At 42.9% G+C, this 23,048-nt stretch overlaps 1 protein-coding gene and 1 long non-coding RNA gene across 8 annotated transcripts in view; one reads left to right on the plus strand and one right to left on the minus strand.

Annotated features, from left to right (window-relative positions):
* Positions 1–516: 516 nt before the first annotated feature.
* BCL6B (BCL6B transcription repressor) overlaps positions 517–23,048 on the minus strand; it is a 60,067-nt gene continuing 37,535 nt past the window's right edge. For 5 of the 7 annotated variants that reach the window (XM_078780988.1, XM_078780990.1, XM_078780993.1 and 2 more), the window contains 8 exons: positions 11,876–12,056; positions 11,234–11,449; positions 10,511–11,107; positions 7,984–8,111; positions 7,316–7,498; positions 7,053–7,183; positions 2,144–2,281; positions 517–1,758 (listed from right to left, as the gene is read on the minus strand). In XM_078780988.1, coding sequence (XP_078637114.1) covers positions 1,402–1,758; positions 2,144–2,281; positions 7,053–7,183; positions 7,316–7,498; positions 7,984–8,111; positions 10,511–11,107; positions 11,234–11,449; positions 11,876–12,030 — 1,905 coding nt within the window. In that variant the 5' untranslated portion in view covers positions 12,031–12,056 and the 3' untranslated portion in view covers positions 517–1,401. Of the gene's footprint in view, positions 1,759–2,143; positions 2,282–7,052; positions 7,184–7,315; positions 7,499–7,983; positions 8,112–10,510; positions 11,108–11,233; positions 11,450–11,875; positions 12,057–14,512; positions 14,870–23,048 lie in introns of those variants that run through there. The other 2 variants (XM_078780989.1, XM_078780994.1) reach the window with 2 other exon arrangements.
* Positions 15,113–22,230, plus strand: LOC144892702 (uncharacterized). The gene is made up of 3 exons (XR_013623918.1): positions 15,113–15,242; positions 15,398–15,489; positions 22,124–22,230. It is a non-coding gene; the product is annotated as an uncharacterized LOC144892702 (long non-coding RNA).

Here is a 23,048-nt window from a genome sequence, read left to right on the forward strand (position 1 = left end):
AATAAATAGATGCATTTTCAGCAAATGAACTGCACAATTTCTCAACATTAGCAACCTTGAACACTTCCTCCCTCTCCTTCCACCAAGTATCATTGTCTTTGATATTCGACGGAGATCGCAGACAATGAGGGAGAAATATGGCACCCATGTGGGTTTGGGTTTGGGTGTGGGTTAGGAAATATGGAAAATGTGGGTTAGGAAATATGGAACCTCTCTCTCTCTTCTAAATTCGCCTTAAGTGTCACTGTAGTCTCCTGCGGCGATATGTAATGTTGTAGTTTGCTTACCAGAGGTCTCCAGCATTCGTCGGTGGACGTTCTACCTCCCAAGGTGTCCTCCGTGAAAAGTCACTCGGCTATCGCCAGGTACCCTGCACAAATCCCAAATTCCTGCTCTAACCAGTGTTGCATCAGCAGCCAATGATGCTACCCCGCAGCCTTGTGCTGCGTACGGACGAAGAAGAAGAAGAACAGTATGATGATACCCCTTAAGGGCATGATGGGAAACATTGCCACAAAGGTTTCGAAAAACATTTAATACTCCAGCTTGCACCAAGCTCATAAGGACAACACAAAATAGCAGCATCTTACAGTGCAGAAACAAACCACAGATTGACCAATACGCAGCGGGTATCAAAGAGCAAAGACCAAATGCAGCAGGGCGACGTTTACCCAAAAGTAAAATGGCATACAGGTAAATGCTTCCTTGAATTTTTTGCCAATTTGAATCAAAAGCTCATTGCATATGTCCGATAATGAACAATACACAAGACAATAGAAATCACATGCAGAACACACGCATCATACATCAACGTCTCTCTATACAGTTACACAAAAATATATTTTTCTCAAGTGCTTCTTTGGCATGAATGCAATAACCGATCAGAATTTTTACGTTATTGTTCATATCACAATATCAGCAAAAAGTTGCTCTGTGCCTCATTTTTAAAGACTATAATGCTTTGCCTAAGTTAAAAATTTTGAAGCGATTTTTAATTATTTTATTTTTTTCCAAACATTATAAAGAACGCAGAGATGCCGATGCCAGCTAAGGCTGGCACGCAGCAGAAGCAGCAGCGACGGCAGCAGCAGACGAATCGTGCAAAATATGCAGCTTTATAAGCAATGGATGACGTAAGCTGTGGAAGCAGTACCTCCGCTTCCAACTCCGTCACTACCAGTTACAACTTTGATTCTCGGTCATTACTCACGTTGCATCCGGCATGATTCACATTTCAGGCGTGATTTCTCTTTCCTAATTTTTGGTAGTTATGAGAAATGTCACTTATCTTGACCGTTATGACAGCACATCTCCGTTATGGCCGTAATCTCCATTCTGATTTCTCAACCCAACACGTCCCCCGCTCCATCCTTCCCGAATATTTAAAGCCTGCCATACGAATTAGGCCGTGGGAGTAGCAGGTACAGCAATATTTCTCGTCGAGAGAGTCGGTGGGCTTGTGACGCTGCAGGAGTTGGTACTTGAACTCCTGCCGCTGTTGCTGTAGCAGGGCGAGCCGGCTTCTCCGTTCAGTGAGAGTCCGGAATCGTCTTCGTCGGAGGACGGGCCGCTTCCCGCACGAGTTGGCTGGCGGTGAGCCTCTGCTTGGGCGCCGGATGGCTGAAGCGGGGGCGGCTCGGGTTCTTGGGGTGGCGGTGGTGCCGGCTGGCGCTTTGTGTTGGTTACTGCACCGTGTTTTTGTCGGAGGTGTAGTCGGAGCTGGCTTTTGTGTCGAAAGTGCAACTCGCAGGATTCACACTTGGGTTGAGGCAGGAAGACGAGGAAAGAGAAACGTCAGCTAGATGTATAGTTATAGGAGGAGTAACACGATGAGTGCAACAACTGAGATTTCAGATGGATTCCAGAAGCACAAGGAAGCACATCGACACCCTCTGTGTTTTACAGACTTCCAAAAAACTTCATAGTAATCAACATACTCGGTTGTAAGGTGCCTCACACGTTAGCTATTATCACACACACACACACACACACACACACACACACACACACACACACACACACACACACACACACACACACACACACACACACACACACACACACACACACACACACACACACACACACAATTGTCATAGGAGTGATATTATGTCATTTGATGAAATGTAAAACAGGTACATACGTGGTAAGGCTTTTCTCCTGTGTGAATGCGGACATGGCTTTTTAGTGTTTGCAGGTGTCGAAAGCGGGTTCCACACGTATCACATGGGTAGGGCTTTTCTCCCGTGTGGATGAGAACATGTGCACGCAAGTGGGCCACCTGGAGAGAGGGATAGGCATGAGTGGAAGGGTTCAGAGGTTTGTTTTGAGAAGAGGCAAACGCTAATGATGAATGAAGTGGTCTGGACGACGATCAAACTCCTTTTTGATAAACACAAAGTTTTCAGTCGTTTTAAAGCGGAAAGTTTTTGATCAGTTTCACTTGGCAGATCTTGGAATCAAGATGGAAAGACAAATAATGCATAAGTTTGTGAGCAAAAAATTCTGCGCGTTTGTTGAGCCAAATGTCGAGGATTTTCATGGCTTTCGCCCCGACGGAGTGTTCCTTTTTGAGAGGGGTCAGTTTTTTGTTTTTTTGACTTCTGTGCATTTCTAAAGTGCGGGATGGAATGAGGTGGTAGTTGTACTCTGGGTGTGTGGGGAAGATTTGAGTGATAAAGTAGAAAACAAGTACAGATACATTCAAAGTACACCGCCCCCATGCCAAATAACTAAATATCCTACAGCGTGGCATTTCCGGGGCGCCTCCGGTGCCCGGCAATACCGCAGTTCAGCTCATAGAGGCTGCATTGGGAGGGAGAGGTGTACGCTAATTGATTGATTAATTGTATCATTAAAATCAATAAAAGATTATCGCAAAATATTTTCTTAATCAATTGGCTAATAGCATAAATAAACCACTAGTGCTTCATCCGAAGATGTATCTTTTAGAAATTTAATTAAATAAGTCATTAATAAAAAATTAAATAATTACTTGATTAATCAATAAATAATTAATCGATTAAACAAATAAATAATTAATCGATTAAATGATTAATCAATAAATCAAAAATATCCTTGATAGCCACATCACTTGGTCACTGTCATGTCCAAATATTAGCTTCCCAGCTCAAAAGGTGCCTGAGATATTGGCCAAATAAGAAAGAAAATAAATAAATAATTAATAATGAAAATAAATAAATAATAATCATAAAAAAATTAAATTATTAATCAATTCGGTCATAGAACACATAAACCACCACCATTTCATCAGAATCTGTAACTGGAAAAAAAATGTTTTAGTCATTAATCGAATAATTTAATAATTAATCGATTAATTGATTAATTAATAAATCAAAAATAGCCTTTGCGGCCAAATCACCTGGTCATTGGCATGTCCAAATATCAGCTTCCTAACTCAAAAGGTGCCTGAGTTAATGGTCAGAAGAGAAAGGAAATTTGATTAATTAAATAAGTACTTAATAAAAAAAAAAATAATAATAACCACCTTTAGAGGCCATTTTTCCCCGCAAAGCGGGGGTTGGCCTTTTTCGGGAACCGTGGTTGTTGTTGTTTTTTGGTCCCCTTTTTGAAGCAATGTTTTACGGCCGGATGCCCTTCCTGACGCCAACCCTTTTTGCCGCCTTTAACGACAACCAGGGAATTACCAGGGAACTGGTACTCAATTAGCCGACCTCGGAAGGATGACAGGCTGAGTCAACCCCCCTGGCGTTAATTCAGCGATCGACCGGGATTCGAACCCAGGATCCTAGGATCCTAAGCCGGCACCCTAGCCGCTAGCCCAACACCAGGGTTACTTAATTAATACTTAATTAATCTTAATTAATACTTAATACTTAATTATACTTAATACTTAATACTTAATAGTAATAATACTTAATACTTAATTAATCGCTAATAATTAAATAACTCCTCAATTAATTGATTATTCAAAAAACAAAAAATACAGTTTTTGACAAAGGACTTGCTCACTATTGTGCCGAAATTTCAGCTTCCTAGCTCAAAGGATGGCTGAGATATCGCCTGGACAAACAAACAAGAAAACAAACAAGAAAGCAAGAAAACAAACAACGAGAGTCAAAACTGAGTCCTCCCTTTCAGCGTGCGTCACTGCCGAGCCCCCTTCGGTACCCAGCAATGACGATTTGCAATGCCTGGAGATGGCATAGGAAAGGTGCGGTGTACAATACCATTTGACGTGAGTGTATTGATGGATATGGCACCGTTCATGTTAGATATAAACATGTTATGTGTGATCTTTGTTTTGTTTTTTGGGATACAGAATCGAGGCTCGTGCAAGAGCTAACACATTGAACATGAAAACATGCACAGAAACACAAAACATACAATGAAGGGAGGGGGGGAGAGGGCGGGAGAGAGGGAAGCACACAACCACAACAGTAGAGAACAGGGACATCGGTAGATCTGTGGAAGGGGGAGGGCTGGGGTGCATGGTATAAAGGAAATGAACACTACTAGGAATTTCACCACTAGGAATTTCAGGAAAGAAGTTGCGGATTGAAAGAGGCGGGTTTGGGGTGTTTTAACGGGGGTAGAAAAAATCAAGGTTTTGGATGGAGGAATATAAGAGATGGTGGTGAACAGCTGTTTTAAAGACTTGGAGGGAGGAGTGGGATTGAAGAGAGTGAGGGAGTTTGCTCCAGAGGCGGGAGAAAAAAGGAATGAAAGAGTGAAGGTGAGCAGAGAGTCTTGATTTTGGCAGTTTAACCAGAAGAGGGTTGCTGGCAGATCTTGTGCGACCTGTAGGAATATTTGGGGGACAGAGCCCAGAGAGAGCTGGGGGTGGCAAGGCTGGAGATGAGTCGGTAGAAGACGGAAAGACCACCAACCTGCCTGCGGTGAGTGAGTGAAAGGCCCTCGGAGATAGCGTCATCACGGTAGATTCCAATGATTCTGAAAGCTTTGGTTTCAACAATGTGAAGCCGAGCTAGGTGTGAAGCATGAGCACCGGCCCAGAGGGGAGAGCAGTATTCCATTGAGCTGCGGATGAAAGCCTTGTATGTGGTGAGGAGCTCAGGTGTGCCAAAGAAGGACTTCACACGACGGAGGATGCCCAGTCAGCGACTGGCTTTGGAGGCCAGATTTGAAATGTGGTTTTCCCAGGAAAGATCATGGCAGATAGTGAGACCCAAAAGCTTGAGTGACAGAACTTCTTGGAGAGGATTATTCAGAAAGTGGATGGGAGGGTTGTCCAGTCGGTCTTTTTTGAGAGACATCGTAAGAGTGTGAGATTTGTCAGAATTGAAAGACATGTTCCACTTGTTTGACCAGTCTGTGATTTTGTCCAGGTCTGCAGAGAGTGAGGAGGCTGCAGACTGCCGATCTGAGGGTTGAGATATGGAGCGGCAGAGAGTAATTATGAGATATGGACCCTTAGGACACAAAGGACCCCAAAGACTCTGAAGATCCAGAAGAGGAGTAATTATGCGTCTTACATCGGAATTGTAGATGGTGGCTTGCAACCCGAGCCTCAAGGTCGGTGTACAAAAGCGATATTTTTAAAATCACAATAAATACAAGGCACAGGGAGGTGAAATTGCTGCACGTGATGTGCAATGCACGCAGAGTAAGCCAAAAGTAAAAAACAACAACAAACGTTTGTCGAAAACAACACTCAACCTAACCAGTCAATTCTGTCAGCGTATCATTACATTTCCATCTGTTTGCTTTACTGACAAACCTTATCAGTCTTAACAGTTAATAACAATTACACTTTTAAATAAAAATCTTGTAAAAAAAAAAAAATAGATAGATAAAAAACTATTTCGATTTCACTTACCAACCAATTATCTTGCAAATGGAAACTAGGACTCTAAGCTCTGAGATTCAGTGACATGCCAAAGCTTGGTAGGGGAGGGGAAGGTGCCCGCAGCTTGATGGGTTTTGCCGACACTAACCCGTCGAGGAGGACACGCATGCACGCACATGGAGGGGGGCAGAGAGGTTGAGATTTGGCAGACCCGAGTGGAAGGGGGGGGGGGGGCACAGAGGTTGAGATTTGGCGGACCCGAGTGGAAGGGGGGGCAGAGGTTGAGATTTGGCGGACCCGAGTGGAAGGGGGGGCAGCGAGGTTGAGATTTGGCGGACCCGAGTGGAAGGGGGGGGGCAGAGAGGTTGAGATTTGGCGGACTCGAGTGGAAGGGGGGGCAGAGAGTTTGAGATTTGGCGGACCCGAGTGGAAGGGGGGGGCAGAGAGATTGAGATTTGGCGGACCCGAGTGGAAGGGGGGGGGCAGAGAAAGAGGAGGACTGGTGGTGATGATGCACTCATGCGCACGCGTGTACACACACACACACACACACACACACACACACACACACACACACACACACACACACACACACACACACACACACACACACACACAAACACACACAAGGCTACATCGACACCTGGGTGGGCTCTGTTCCATCATCTGAAACCTGCATTTGGAGATAACCAACGACACACGTCTCCTTTTAGTAACACTGAGCTGTGAGCTCAGATTGGAATGCCAAACAGGCCAATGCTAAAAAATGATTGCAATGCTCGATGAAACTACTTGTGTTGGTTCATACACAAAACATGACACTATCATCAGTCATGTTTATTATCACATGAAGGTTAATCATTGTTTGCTTTACTGCCATGGTAACATACATTGCTTCGGTTTTACCTCATATCAATTATTTTGCAGAATATTTAAAACCGATATGCTTATAATGTATTAATCTATTAAATAATTCAGAATCCGAAATGCTTATTCAGGGTAATAGCAAAAAAATAAGTGGAGTCCCGTCGGATGTCAGTTCATTGACAGAAAATTGTGGAAAAAAACAACAAAAAAACCCTACTTTTTAAAAAGACAATTCTGATTTTTAATGAGAGATTATCTTTTGTTAGTGGTGATGATGAAAGTTTTCATACAACAAAACTGCTTGGGTAAAGTGATGTGTTGAAAATCAATGGTTATTTTGACAACTACAATGCATGTCACCTGCACTTTAATGGTGAAGGGGTGGGGGAAGCACCTGCACGAAGCGTGCTTCACAGGTGTTGCACTTGTATGGTTTCTCTCCAGAATGGATTCGTGCGTGAGTTTTCAGGTTTGCTGGGCGGTTGAACTGTGCACTACACACGTTGCAACGGTAAGGCTTCTCTCCTGTTGTACATACATGTGAGGAACACACACACACACACACACACACACACACACGTGTTTTGCATCAATGCCGGTTCACTGTAGGGGTCGACCTGCCACATGAGGAAATGATAAGGTTGATCCGAGCTCTACCTGAATGGACAGTCTTATGACTGGAAAGGTTCCCCTTGTAGCGGAACGTAGCATGGCAGGTTTCACACTTGTATGGCTTGTCAGGAATGGAGGAGGTAGAAGCATGCCGTCTGGTATACCTCTTCAACCCGGGCTCCTTAGGCAACACCAGGCCGCATGTTCCACAGGCTATTTGTGCTCTGTCTGCAGGGATGAGTCAAGGACAGGAAATGGAGTGGATTGGATTTGAGGGAAGGAAAATGGGACAGTAGGGGTTGAACAGTAAGTGGTCAGTATGTCAATTCTGAGCTTTTGTTCAATATCCATGACTGTATTAACAATGTAAAACAAATTAGTGAGAAATAAACAGGATTTTTATTTTTCAAGAAGCATTGCAACCAAAATAGTTTGTTTATTTGCTATTTAAAAATTATAGGTCCATAAAAGAGCTTTTCATAATCCCCACTGTTTTTTCAATTCACGGTAAAGTGTGCAGCACAAAATGCATAAAAATTTGATAAAACCCACAGGAAAAGGCGGTTTCCAATTGTGGAAGAGCAAACGAGATATGATTATAGGTGGGGAGAGGGGGGGGGGGGGGAGACGGGAGAGGGGGGGGGGGGAGGGGGGGGAGGGTTAAATGGTGAACAGAAGTACTCATCAACCTTTGAACTCAACAATTGACTCACCTCTCCCATCATCCTGGTGTTGCCGTGGCAATGCATTGCGCACTTCCATCTCTTGAAAAGTTGTGCCAGAGGGAACCAAGGAGCAGTGCTGGGATGAAGAATCTTCGTCCAGAGAACTCTTAAACAGCCTTAGTTGTGGGAGGGGGCACAGCGTGGTAAAAGGGGATGGGTGAGCGTTTGTAGTTTATCTCATTAAAATACCAGCATGATAAATAATAACAGTTAATCTCATTAAAATAACAGCATTATAAATAATAACAGTTTATCTCATTAAAATAACAGCATTATAAATAATAACAGTTTAACTCATTAAACTAACAGCATTATAAATAATAACAGTTCAACTCATTAAAATAACAGCATGATAAATAATAACAGTGTAACTCATTAAACTAACAGCATTATAAATAATATGTTTATCTCATTAAAGTAACAGCACTATAAATAATAATAGTTTATCTCATTAAAATAACAGCATTATAAATAATAATAGTTTATCTCATTAAACTAACAGCATTATAAATAATAACAGTTCAACTCATTAAAATAACAGCATTATAAATAATACGTTTATCTCATTAAAGTAACAGCACTATAAATAATAATAGTTTATCTCATTAAAATAACAGCATTATAAATAATAATAGTTTATCTCATTAAAATAACAGCATTATAAATAATAACAGTTCAACTCATTAAAATAACAGCATTATAAATAATACGTTTATCTCATTAAAGTAACAGCACTATAAATAATAACAGTTTATCTCATTAAAATAACAGCATTATAAATAATAACAGTTTAACTCATTAAACTAACAGCATTATAAATAATAACAGTTTAACTCATTAAACTAACAGCATTATAAATAATACGTTTATCTCATTAAAGTAACAGCACTATAAATAATAACAGTTTATCTCATTAAAATAACAGCATTATAAATAGTAACAGTTAATCTCATTAAATAACAGCATTATAAATAATAACAGTTCAACTCATTAAAATAACAGCATTATAAATAATAACAGTTCAACTCATTAAAATAACAGCATTATAAATAATACGTTTATCTCATTAAAGTAACAGCACGATAAATAATAATAGTTTATCTCAATTAAAATAACAGCATTATAAATAATAACAGTTTATCTCATTAAAATAACAGCATTATAAATAATATGTTTATCTCATTAAAGTAACAGCATTCCTAATAATAACAGTTTATCTCATTAAAATAACAGCATTATAAATAATAATAGTATAACTCATTAAAATCACAGCATTATAAATAATACATTTATCTCATTAAAATAACAGCATTATAAATAATAACAGTTTAACTTATTAAAATAACAGCATTATAAATAATATGTTTATCTCATTTAAATAACAGCATTATAAATAATAATTTATCTCATTAAAATAACAGCATTATAAATAATAATACTTGATCTCATTAAAATAACAGCATTATAAATAGTAACAGTTTATCAACAGTGTAAAAAAACCGTGATTTTGTGGAACATGGCCGCGAATAGGGGGACAACCCCTGCGAATTCGCGGAACATGGCTGTGAAAAGGGGGAAAAAACCCAGCGAATTCGTGAAACATGGCCGTGAATAGAGGGAAAAACCCCTGCGAATTTGCAGAACATGGCCATGAATAGGGGGAAAAAACAACCCAGCGAATTCACGGAACATGGCCGTGAATGAGGGGAAAAAACCAGCGAATTCACGGAACATGGCCGCGAATTGGGGGGAAAAAACCAGCAAATTCGTGGAACATGGCCGCGAATTGGGGGAAAAAAACCAGCGAATTCGCGGAACATGGCCGTGAATAGGGGAAAAAACCCAGCGAATTCACGGAACATGGCCGTGAATAGGGGAAAAAACCCAGCGAATTCGCGGAACATGGCCGTGAATAGGGGGAAAAAACCAGCGAATTCGCGGAACATGGCCGTGAATAGGGGGAAAAAACCAGCGAATTCGCGCAACATGGCCGTGAATAGGGGGGAAAAAACCAGCGAATTCGCGGAACATGGCCGTGAATAGGGGGGAAAAAACCAGCCAATTCGCGGAACATGGCCGTGAATAGGGGGAAAAACCCAGCGAATTCGCGGAACATGGCCGTGAATAGGGGGAAAAAACCAGCGAATTCGCGGAACATGGCCGTGAATAGGGGGAAAAAAAACCCAGTGAATTTGCGGAACATTTTCCCGCGAATGGAGAAACATGTCACATTTTATCAATTGCGAATACGCGGATTCCACGAATAGTGGAATCGCAAATAGCGGAGTCTGACTGTACATATAAATACCAAGAAATAAAATCTGATCTGTGCTCTTGCCTGATAGTCATATTTTGATCCCAAATCCAAATTTCTTGAGTATATAGCAATACGTATATATTAGCTGGACAGCGGGAAATCGCAGGCTTGACAAATGCATAATGGAAGGAATGTAGACAACATGTTTGGTGATTATGATGACTAAACTGAAGCATCTATAGAAACGCCAAAACCTACCTCTCCATCAGGTGATCAAGGCAGTTTGTTTGTGAAAGTTCAGAGTTTGCGTTGTCTTTCCTTCCAGAACTGGGACTTTGAATCATCAACTGAAGTGTATTCCCAGTACTGCTGGTTCCCTCATGCTGAACCTTCTCCTCGACGTTTGTGCCGAGCTCCCTTTCCACTTGCTCATCACCACGTGGAAGGAACCTTTGCTTTTTCCAGTTGCAGGATTTTGGGGGAACAGAAGACACTCCGCTTTTTGTGCCAACCCCAGAATTTACCAATGCCACCTGTGGTAAAGTCTTGCAAGCTTCCTCACCCTGATTATTGACACAACACATGGAGAGATCAGTGGTGGTCACTTCAGCTGGTTCTAAAGGCTTTGCGCCACATTCAACCAATGAGTCACAGACTTCCTTTGGTGGCGGAGAATGGCGTGGGTGTTGAACTGGCACTCCTAGGGTACCAAAGTTTGAAAATCGAGGATTGCTTGTACTGGTCGCCGGTGACACAAGACAAACTGGAATATCCAAAAGGTCTTTCAGAGGTGTCCTTTGTACTTGTGGGGGCAGAAGAACACCTTCTCTTGGATAGTGAGAGTGAGACAGGACACTGCGGAGGTGATGAAAAAACAGGCAGGCAAGAATACAGTGCATTGACATTGAAGGCATAATGTTAATGATGAATCACAAAAAGAATTGACCGACACCGAAAACATCATGCCCCTGTTGAACGCACCCAAACTGCAGGAAATGCGAGCAGGCGGCCACGACATGGTCCATGTTGAGGGCATGTGCAGCGGAGAGCACGGAATGCGCCGTGTCAGGACCAAGCAGCAGGCGTGATGTGTACATGAAATCAAGCAAGATGGAAAGCGCGCTGGGTTCCACACCAGGTAAAGGTAACACAGAAATGGGTACACGTTGGTCTGCGAGTGCACAATAGAAGAATTGGCTGTGGAGGAGGGGAGAGGGCAGAGGAGATGTGACACAAGAAGAGAAGAAATCGTTATAAACCGAAGACAGCAAACACATGGGTATAAGGTGGGCATAAGAATGTGCATTGGATGAATAAAAGGGAAAACTCGAGGAAGATGGGAGACATTATTTGATGTAGGAGGGATGAAAGGTAAGGGACATGCAGGGCCATAGTGTGTCGCTGCTTGATAATAGGCCTTTGGAACCAATCTCAATGTTGCCGTCACTTTCATGTTGAAAACACAAATGGAAGCCGAGGATGTCCTTCGTGGGAATATCTGAAAAATTCCTTCGGACAAAACTCACAAACATTCTGATGATCTAATCTACAAGTTAATGGAACTGTGCATCGACATTCACAACCAACTGTCACACCCAACACCTGAAGCCCAACTCCAGATACCTGCAAGCCACCAAGACCGTCTTGTGTGCAAGAAAGCGCGTTCCACCGGCGAGCAAGGCCACGTCCGTGAGGACTCCGCGAAGTCGCAGCTCCTGCAGGTTCAGCAGAAGATCTCCGGCATGGCGGGTGAACTCGCGCACACAACAGTCTGACATTGTGGTCGCTCAAGAACTCATGCGTCCTGTTGGAGAAAAAGGGACATTCTCAAGCACATACATGATACAATGATACAATGATACATGTACATAAAGAATAGGACACGATGATGATCACACCGAATTAAACAATTGTGCTGAGATTAATAAATACCAAGTACCTCCCACAGTAAATATCATTACAATGAATGAAAGCGATACAAGTACTACTCCATGTACCCAATTAGATGTGTATCTTACACGACTACTCTATGTACCCAATTCGATGTGTATCTTACACTACTACTCCATGTACCAAATTAGATGTGTATCTTACAGTACTACTCCATGTACCAAATTAGATGTGTATCTTACACTACTACTCTATGTACCCAATTCGATGTGTATCTTACACTACTACTCCATGTACCCAATTCGATGTGTATCTTACACTACTACTCCATGTACCCAATTCGATGTGTATGTTACACTACTACTCTGTGTACCCAATTAGATGTGTATCTTACACTACTACTCCATGTACCCAATTCGATGTGTATCTTACAGTACTACTCTATGTACCCAATTCGATGTGTATCTTACACTACTACTCCATGTACCCAATTCGATGTGTATCTTACACTACTACTCCATGTACCCAATTCGATGTGTATGTTACACTACTACTCTGTGTACCCAATTAGATGTGTATCTAACACTACTACTCTATGTACCCAATTAGATGTGTATCTTACACTACTACTCCATGTACCCAATTCGATGTGTATCTAACACGACTACTCCATGTACCCAATTAGATGTGTATCTTACACGACTACTCTATGTACCCAATTCGATGTGTATCTTACACTACTACTCCATGTACCCAATTAGATGTGTATCTAACACTACTACTCTATGTACCCAATTAGATGTGTATCTTACACTACTACTCTATGTACCCAATTAGATGTGTATCTTACACGACTACTCTATGTACCCAATTAGATGTGTATCTTACACTACTACTCCATGTACCAAATTAGATGTGTATCTTACACTATTACTCTATGTACCCAATTAGATGTGTATCTTACAGTACTACTCCATGTACCCAATTCGATGTGTATCTTACACTACTACTCCATGTACCCAATTAGATGTGTATCTTACACGACTACTCCATGTACCCAATTAGATGTGTATCTTACACTACTACTCCATGTACCCAATTAGATGTGTATCTTACACGACTACTCCATGTACCCAATTAGATGTGTATCTTACACTACTACTCCATGTACCCAATTCGATGTGTATCTTACACGACTACTCCATGTACCCAATTCGATGTGTATCTTACAGTACTACTCCATGTACCCAATTCGATGTGTATCTTACACTACTACTCCATGTACCCAATTAGATGTGTATCTTACACGACTACTCCATGTACCCAATTAGATGTGTATCTTACACGACTACTCTATGTACCCAATTAGATGTGTATGTTACACTACTACTCTATGTACCCAATTAGATGTGTATCTTACACGACTACTCCATGTACCCAATTCGATGTGTTTCTTACACGACTACTCCATGTACCCAATTCGATGTGTATCTTACACGACTACTCTATGTACCCAATTAGATGTGTATGTTACACTACTACTCTATGTACCCAATTCGATGTGTATCTTACACTACTACTCTGTGTACCCAATTAGATGTGTATCTAACACTACTACTCCATGTACCCAATTAGATGTGTATCTTACACGACTACTCTATGTACCCAATTAGATGTGTATCTTACACGACTACTCTATGTACCCAATTCGATGTGTATCTTACACGACTACTCTATGTACCCAATTAGATGTGTATGTTACACTACTACTCTATGTACCCAATTAGATGTGTATCTTACACTACTACTCTGTGTACCCAATTAGATGTGTATCTAACACTACTACTCTATGTACCCAATTAGATGTGTATCTAACACTACTACTCCATGTACCCAATTAGATGTGTATCTTACACGACTACTCCATGTACCCAATTATATGTGTATCTTACACGACTACTCCATGTACCCAATTAGATGTGTATCTAACACTACTACTCTATGTACCCAATTCGATGTGTATCTTACACGACTACTCTATGTACCCAATTCGATGTGTATCTTACACTACTACTCCATGTACCCAATTAGATGTGTATCTTACACTACTACTCCATGTACCCAATTCGATGTGTATCTTACACTACTACTCCATGTACCCAATTCGATGTGTATCTTACACGACTACTCTATGTACCCAATTAGATGTGTATGTTACACTACTACTCTATGTACCCAATTAGATGTGTATCTTACACTACTACTCTATGTACCCAATTCGATGTGTATCTTACACTACTACTCCATGTACCCAATTCGATGTGTATCTTACACTACTACTCCATGTACCCAATTAGATGTGCATCTTACACGACAGTAATCTTGAGAGCATCAAGTACGACCATCCACCTTGAACATGGGATGAAAACACTCCATGACCGAAGCTCCTCGTGTAACCAAAACAAACTTTCGTTGGAAAAAGTTTGGATGATTAAATTGATTCTTTGCGACGCATTTGGGGACAAGGCAGAGGACCGGGGATTGGTTGGCAGCTCCGGGTGAGATGGACAAGGAAATCGGTGCTGCAGTGCGGGCGGTGGAAGCGGCGGGGGTACCGAGGGGCACATGGCGTTATGAGTGCGTTTCCCGCTCGCTCGCTTTCCCGGTATTGCTGCACGGCTCGTCCCACGGGGCCGCCCAAAGCGAAGGAGAAGAACCCGAGGGAACCTCGCCGAGGCAATGGCGGTGTTTGTTGTTGTTGTTCCGGGAATTCGAGCGGCGGATGCGGTGGGAAGGGGCGACCTGCGCCATGAAAGTCGAGCCGGGATCGGAAGGGTTTCGGTGGAAGGGAAAAGGACAAGGAGCGGAAATTTATTTTTGAACTTCAACAAAGGGACTTCACTCCCCGGTCACGTGATGTTCGACGAATCCTCTTTGATATTCCGCGTTGGGAAAACTCCAAGAGCGCAGGAACATTTGTGGTTTCGCGGATTTGCTCCTCGGGGATCTCCAAGAGAAACTATTCGCACAATTCACGACTCGGACAGCAGGCGGTACTGGAGCCGGAAGTGTCATTTGTTCGGTACCTGGGCTGGCTCAGGTGTGCTCCATGTGGGACACACCACCACCACCACCACGACACTTTTCTCCGTCACACACCGTTACCAAGCATTCTCATTCCTTTACAACTTTCATTTACGACCTTGTAAACTCGCACCCGCCAGGTAAAAATTGTACATTTTGTGCCTCGTTTAGGATGATGCTTCACGACCACCAAGTGAGATTCGCACATACGACACGGATATTGAGGAACAGGCAGCAGGGAATTGGTACAGAACCGTTATTCGGTGAGTGTGTCTGTCAATCTATCATGGGCTCATCCGGGCCGGAGGACGCGAGGGTCATAGTTATTCGAGTACATCACGTGAGGGTCATAGTTATCAGAGTCCATCACGTGAGGGTCATAGTTATCCGAGTACATCACGCGAGGGTCATAGTTATCCGAGTACATCACGCGAGGGTCATAGTTATCCGAGTACATCACGCGAGGGTCATAGTTATCCGAGTACATCACGTGAGGATCATAGTTATCCGGGTACATCACGTGAGGGTCAGAGTTATCCGAGTATATCACGTGAGGATCATAGTTATCCGAGTACATCACACGAGGGTCATAGTTATCCGAGTATATCACGTGAGGGTCATAGTTATCCGAGTACATCACGTGAGGGTCATAGTTATCCGAGTATATCACGTGAGGGTCATAGTTTTCCGAGTACATCACGTGAGGATCACAGTTATCCGAGTACATCACATGAGGGTCAGAGTTATCCGAGTATATCACATGAGGATCATAGTTATCCGAGTACATCACGCGAGGGTCATAGTTTTCCGAGTACATCACGCGAGGGTCATAGTTTTCCGAGTACATCACATGAGGGTCATAGTTATCCGAGTATATCACGTGAGGATCATAGTTATCCGAGTATATCACGTGAGGGTCAGCACTGTGTAAGCTACATGGAGAAATCAAAGAGGGCAGCACTGTGTAGGCTACATGGAGAAATCAAAGAGGGCAGCACTGTGTAGGCTACATGGAGAAATCAAAGAGGGCAGCACTGTGTAAGCTACATGGAGAAATCAAAGAGGGCAGCACTGTGTAAGCTACATGGAGAAATCAAAGAGGGCAGCACTGTGTAAGCTACATGGAGAAGTCAAAGAGGGCAGCACTGTGTAAGCTAAATGGATAAACCAAAGAGGGCAGCAGAGTGCAAGCCGCATGGAGAAACCAAAGAGGGCAGCAGAGTGTAAGCCGCATGGAGAAATCAAAGAGGGCAGCAGAGTGAAAGCTACATGGATAAACCGAAGAGGGTGTTGGTTTAACAGAGACAGCAGAATTAGTTTAACAGTTTGTTTAACAGAATTCCGTTGATTGGACAGCAGAGTGTAAGCGTTGGCCAAAATTCCCGAGCGTTGGCCAAAATTCCCGAGCGTTGGCCAAAATTCCCGAGCGTTGGCCAAAATTCCCGAGCGTTGGCCACAATTCCCGAGCGTTGGCCACAATTCCCGAGCGTTGGCCACAATTCCCGAGCGTTGGCCACAATTCCCGAGCGTTGGCCACAATTCCCGAGCGTTGGCCACAACTCCCGAGCGTTGGCCACAACTCCCGAGCGTTGGCCACAACTCCCGAGCGCGGGCCAAAACTCCCGAGCGCGGGCCAAAACTCCCGAGCGCGCGCCAAAACTCCCGAGCGCGGGCCAAAACTCCCGAGCGCGCGCCAAAACTCCCGAGCGCGGGCCAAAACTCCCGAGCGCGGGCCAAAACTCCCGAGCGCGGGCCAAAACTCCCGAGCGTTGGCCACAATTCCCGAGCGTTGGCCACAATTCCCGAGCGTTGGCCACAATTCCCGAGCGTTGGCCACAATTCCCGAGCGTTGGCCACAATTCCCGAGCGTTGGCCACAATTCCCGAGCGTTGGCCACAACTCCCGAGCGTTGGCCACAACTCCCGAGCGTTGGCCACAACTCCCGAGCGCTGGCCACAACTCCCGAGCGCTGGCCACAACTCCCGAGCGCTGGCCACAACTCCCGAGCGCTGGCCACAACTCCCGAGCGCTGGCCACAACTCCCGAGCGCTGGCCACAACTCCCGAGCGCGGGCCAAAACTCCCGAGCGCGGGCCAAAACTCCCGAGCGCGGGCCCAAACTCCCGAGCGCGGGCCCAAACTCCCGAGCGCGGGCCAAAGTTCCCGAGCGCGGGCCAAAGTTCCCGAGCGCGGGCCAAAGTTCCCGAGCGCGGGCCAAAGTTCCCGAGCGCGGGCCAAAGTTCCCGAGCGCGGGCCAAAGTTCCCGAGCGCGGGCCAAAGTTCCCGAGCGCGGGCCAAAGTTCCCGAGCGCGGGCCAAAGTTCCCGAGCGCGGGCCAAAGTTCCCGAGCGCGGGCCAAAGTTCCCGAGCGCGGGCCAAAGTTCCCGAGCGCGGGCCAAAGTTCCCGAGCGCGGGCCAAAGTTCCCGAGCGCGGGCCAAAGTTCCCGAGCGCGGGCCAAAGTTCCCGAGCGCGGGCCAAAGTTCCCGAGCGCGGGCCAAAGTTCCCGAGCGCGGGCCAAAGTTCCCGAGCGCGGGCCAAAGTTCCCGAGCGCGGGCCAAAGTTCCCGAGCGCGGGCCAAAGTTCCCGAGCGCGGGCCAAAGTTCCCGAGCGCTGGCCAAAGTTCCCGAGCGCTGGCCAAAGTTCCCGAGCGCTGGCCAAAGTTCCCGAGCGCTGGCCAAAGTTCCCGTGCGCTGGCCAAAGTTCCCGAGCGCTGGCCAAAGTTCCCGAGCGCTGGCCAAAGTTCCCGAGCGCTGGCCAAAGTTCCCGAGCGCTGGCCAAAGTTCCCGAGCGCTGGCCAAAGTTCCCGAGCGCTGGCCAAAGTTCCCGAGCGTTGGCCAAAACTCCCGAGCGCTGGCCAAAACGCCCGAGCGCTGGCCAAAACGCCCGAGCGCTGGCCAAAATGCCCGAGCGCTGGCCAAAATGCCCGAGCCCTGGCCAAAATTCCCGAGCCCTGGCCAAAAATGCCCGAGCGCTGGCCAAAATGCCCGAGCGTTGGCCAAAATGCCCGAGTGTTGGCCAGCAAGGCAAATCAAAGATTGTACTTTTTAAGGGAATTGAAAGTTTCATGTCGAAAATAGCATTATGGTTCTTTTCTGTGAGTGTTTGATTCAAAGTATTCTTATTTTCAATTGTATACTTGTATGTAACTTACATTTGATAATTAAAGTCAATAGATAAATGAAAAGAATTTTTTTTTAAAGGCCCAGAAAAATAGCCCAGCATGTAATACGGATAAACCTTTACTTTAGTGACAAAGGTGCTGAAGGTTCACAGGATAATCCAAGACCCATCACACCGACTTGACATTTGTTACTTCCGCCACAAAAGGTGGACGGAGGTTATGTTTTCACCCTTGTTTGTCTGTGAGCATGATATCTCAAAACGTTGTGGACGGGTTAACATAAAACTTGGTGGATAACACAGTGACGCGACAAGAACAAACCGATTAGATTTTGGTTCAGATCCGAATCCAGATCTGGCCTACCAGTGGGATACAAAACGTAAACCGTTCACCTGGCGGAGGAGGTATGTGCTCTACCGAATGTCGTTCTAGTTTTTCTTTTAATCGTTCAAGTATTTGTTCATGGTCACTTACCTTGTACTGTCGTTTTAGACTATCATTGGTAATGTTGTCCCGAATTCAATCCGCATGTTTCTTGCTAATGTGAAAAGGATGTGATGCACCCCATTTTGGATGGAATCGCCAGTAGATGAAAAATTTCCATGCTTTACGTGGACAATAAATAAAAAAATGAAATGAATGTTTGACAATAATTTGTTTTCATGAATGAAGCCTTCTCTGTTTTAGTAGGAATGTCATATAATTGCTTTCTTCACTGTTTTAAGAATTGGAAATAACCTGCAGTGCTCCAAACACCACACGAGAGCGCCATTGGTCCACGGAAGTCTTCTTCAGATGTTGATGTTTAAAATATGTTGATGTCTAAAACCACGAAAGGGAACAGTCAGAGAGAGGTCAAGTCTGGTTTGGATTCCTGGTCCTCCACAGTCAGTTCATGACATCACAAGGTGCATCATCCCTCGTGCGATGGACGTCGATAACTTCAATGGTTTATTAATGAGTAAACATGTGATTCTATGTTTTAATATATCGATGAGTTCAATGCTGTATCAATAAGTAAACATGTGATTCTATGTTTTAATCTATTGATAAGTTCAGTGCTGTATTAATTAGTAAACATGTGATTATATGTTTTAATATATCGATGAGTTCAATGCTGTATCAATAAGTAAACATGTGATTATATGTTTTAATATATCGATGAGTTCAATGCTGTATCAATTAGTAAACATGTGATTATATGTTTTAATATATCGATGAGTTCAATGCTGTATCAATAAGTAAACATGTGATTCTATGTTTTAATCTATTGATAAGTTCAGTGCTGTATTAATTAGTAAACATGTGATTATATGTTTTAATATATCGATGAGTTCAATGCTGTATCAATAAGTAAACATGTGATTATATGTTTTAATATATCGATGAGTTCAATGCTGTATCAATTAGTAAACATGTGATTATATGTTTTAATATATCGATGAGTTCAATGCTGTATTAATTAGTAAACATGTGATTATATGTTTTAATATATCGATGAGTTCAATGCTGTATCAATAAGTAAACATGTGATTATATGTTTTAATATATCGATGAGTTCAATGCTGTATTAATTAGTAAACATGTGATTATATGTTTTAATATATCGATGAGTTCAATGCTGTATCAATTAGTAAACATATGATTATATGTTTTAATATATCGATGAGTTCAATGCTGTATTAATTAGTAAACATGTGATTATATGTTTTAATATATCGATGAGTTCAATGCTGTATTAATTAGTAAACATGTGATTATATGTTTTAATATATCGATGAGTTCAATGCTGTATTAATTAGTAAACATGTGATTATATGTTTTAATATATCGATGAGTTCAATGCTGTATTAATTAGTAAACATGTGATTATATGTTTTAATATATCGACGAGTTCAATGCTGTATTAATTAGTAAACATGTGATTATATGTTTTAATATATCGATGAGTTCAATGCTGTATTAATTAGTAAACATGTGATTATATGTTTTAATATATCGATGAGTTCAATGCTGTATTAATTAGTAAACATGTGATTATATGTTTTAATATATTGATAAGTTCAATGCTGTATCAATAAGTAAACATGTGATTATCGGTTTTAATATATTGATAAGTTCAATGCTGTATCAATAAGTAAACATGTGATTATCGGTTTTAATATATTGATAAGTTCAATGGTGTATTAATTAGTAAATATGTGATGATTTGTTTTCATATATTGATACATTCAGCCTGATGTTGGCTTTGCGGTTAGGGTTCCGGCTTAGGATCCTCGGATCCTGGGTTCGAATCCCGGTCGATCGCTGAATTAACGCTAGGGGGGTTGACTCAGCCTGTCATCCTTCCAAGGTCGGCAAATTGAGTACCAGTTCACTGGTAATTCCCTGTGTGTCGCAAGAGGCGAGTAACAGGGTTGGCGGCAGGTAGAGCATCCGGCCATTAAACATTGCTTCAAAAAGGGGACCAAGGTGCCTGAAAAAGGACAACCCCTGCTCTGCGGGGAAAAATGGCTTCTAAAGGTGGTTCTATATATTGATATGTTCAGTACTGTATTAATTATTAAACATGTGATTATCAGTTTTAATATATTGATAAGTTCAGTGCTGTATTGATTAGTAAACATGTGATTATCTGTTTTAACCTATTGATTTGTTCAGTGTGTATTGATTAATAAATGTGTGATGATGTTTTAATATATTCATAAGTTCAGTGCTGTATTGATTGGTAAATGTGTGATGATGTTTTAATATATTCATAAGTTTAGTGCATTTCAATCTATTGATACGCTCTCTGCTATGTGGTTGTTCTCCCCAGTCTGATTATTTCACCCAAACTCTACCATAGAAGAGCTCTCTCGGAACGTTGTTGTCCAAGGGGCACATTGATACAAAATGGATGGAAAAGCATCTCGTTTATCAAACAATTTGTTGTGAAATTTATTATTGTCGATATAGATTTGTAATTCTAAAAAGAAAAAGAGACTGAGGTGTGAGTTTGGTTTTCTTTTTTTAATACCAGTTCTTTAAAATAGATATCATCATCAAGCCGATGAAAAATAAGCAAACCCATCATCAATTGCCAGGAAATAATCAATGAATCGAAAGATGTTTCTCCACCTTCTTGGAGATGTATCCTTTATTCCTGATTGTGTTATGGATCCAAACAGATTTGTACTGTACAGGAACAAATTTTATGGGATCCAATAAATCAAATGTTGCGTTGGAGGGGGTAAAAAATAGCTTGTGTTAGGTTCGTGTGTTCGCAGAGGTTAGAACGTTTGTTTTAACCAGGGACCTGTTGGAGTGAAGTTGTCCTGTTTTTATGTATTCCGTGAGGAGCGGTATAGTTGACATTGGCATTAGACTGGAGAGTGTAATTAGTACGTGTTCTCTCTGTAAAACCAGACAATGTGAAGATGGGGTGAGAACAGAAGGGATGTTAGATGCATTTGCATCCTGTATGGTTTTGAAAAACCTCTCCACGGCCAGCGATGGTTCAATAGGCACTGTGACGCCGCCGGCCTGCATGATGCCACCATGGCAGAAACTGTGTCACATGAGTGGTGGGGCTGGTGCGGGATGAGGGAATGCTCAGACGCTGTTGGCATGGCAATAAATGGGGGTCACACACAAGTGTGATCAGTGAAGTGAGAAGCCAGTAAGAGTTGGAGGAGAAGGGCAGCGAGCAAGCAGCAGTCGAGGGCTGTACACGGATGGTCCCACTTTGCTCCATATTCCTTTACTCTGTTGTATGCTTCTTCTCCTCTCTGCTAGGTGCCGTGGCTGTGGGCTGGTCCATGCTGCTCATGAGAGAGACCTGCCCACCTAGGAGCTGTTTCGATCCCCATATCCTTCAAACACTTTGCCTGGCTTCCCTTCCCACATTGAGTGTAAGTGCTTGTTGCACTCTGGGTTTTGTATTATTGTGGGAATGATCTTTAGGGGTTAATAAAACGGATTAGTAGAATGATGGTTATTTCTTCGCATACGTTTAGATAAGTGTGACGGACTATTTGTGCAATAGATATTTGTGGTGTATGTACAGTGAGGTAGTTGCTTTCCATAGCCTACTGTTTGTCCTCCCCTATTCAAACCTCTCGATGTACATTTTTATGTTATTTTCCTTTGTTTACATGTCTTTACAAAGCACGCACAAGTGTTTTGCAGCTCAAGCCAGGAGCGTGGGCAGGTTTGACGAATCTGTGTGCAGGTGTGACAGGTCCAGGAACTTCGCTGGCAGTTGCAGTCATTTTGACACCGACATTGAGGAAGTCGGTAACAGCCTCACTACATGTGATTATCTGGCTGCTGGTTGCATACTTTTCTGGAAGCGTGGCTGTGCTGCTGATGCAGTACCTCTGTTACCAGTAAGTTGTTACTCATTTTGCCGACCTCTAAAGGAAGCTGTCAACCCACCTGGTGTTATTTCAATGGCGCAACAGGGGCTCAAACTCAACACCCTAAGGTCTTATGCCAGTTACCTTAACTGTTAAGCGAACACTAGGCTTAGATAGCACTCATGAAACTCTTGGACAGCATCGCTGAACTACAAAACAGATGGACCCAAAATAGGCCAATTGTAATCTTCTTCTTCTGTTCAGACAGCCTAACTCAAAATCGGTTTAATCTGAGGGCTTGGTTTGAACATGAATCTACTGCATTTTATAGCGGGAAGGTCCATGACTACTTCAATTTTTCA

Source organism: Myxine glutinosa, chromosome 6 (genome assembly GCF_964187855.1).
Source record: "Myxine glutinosa chromosome 6, kmMyxGlut1.1, whole genome shotgun sequence".
Classification (NCBI taxonomy): domain Eukaryota; kingdom Metazoa; phylum Chordata; class Myxini; order Myxiniformes; family Myxinidae; genus Myxine; species Myxine glutinosa.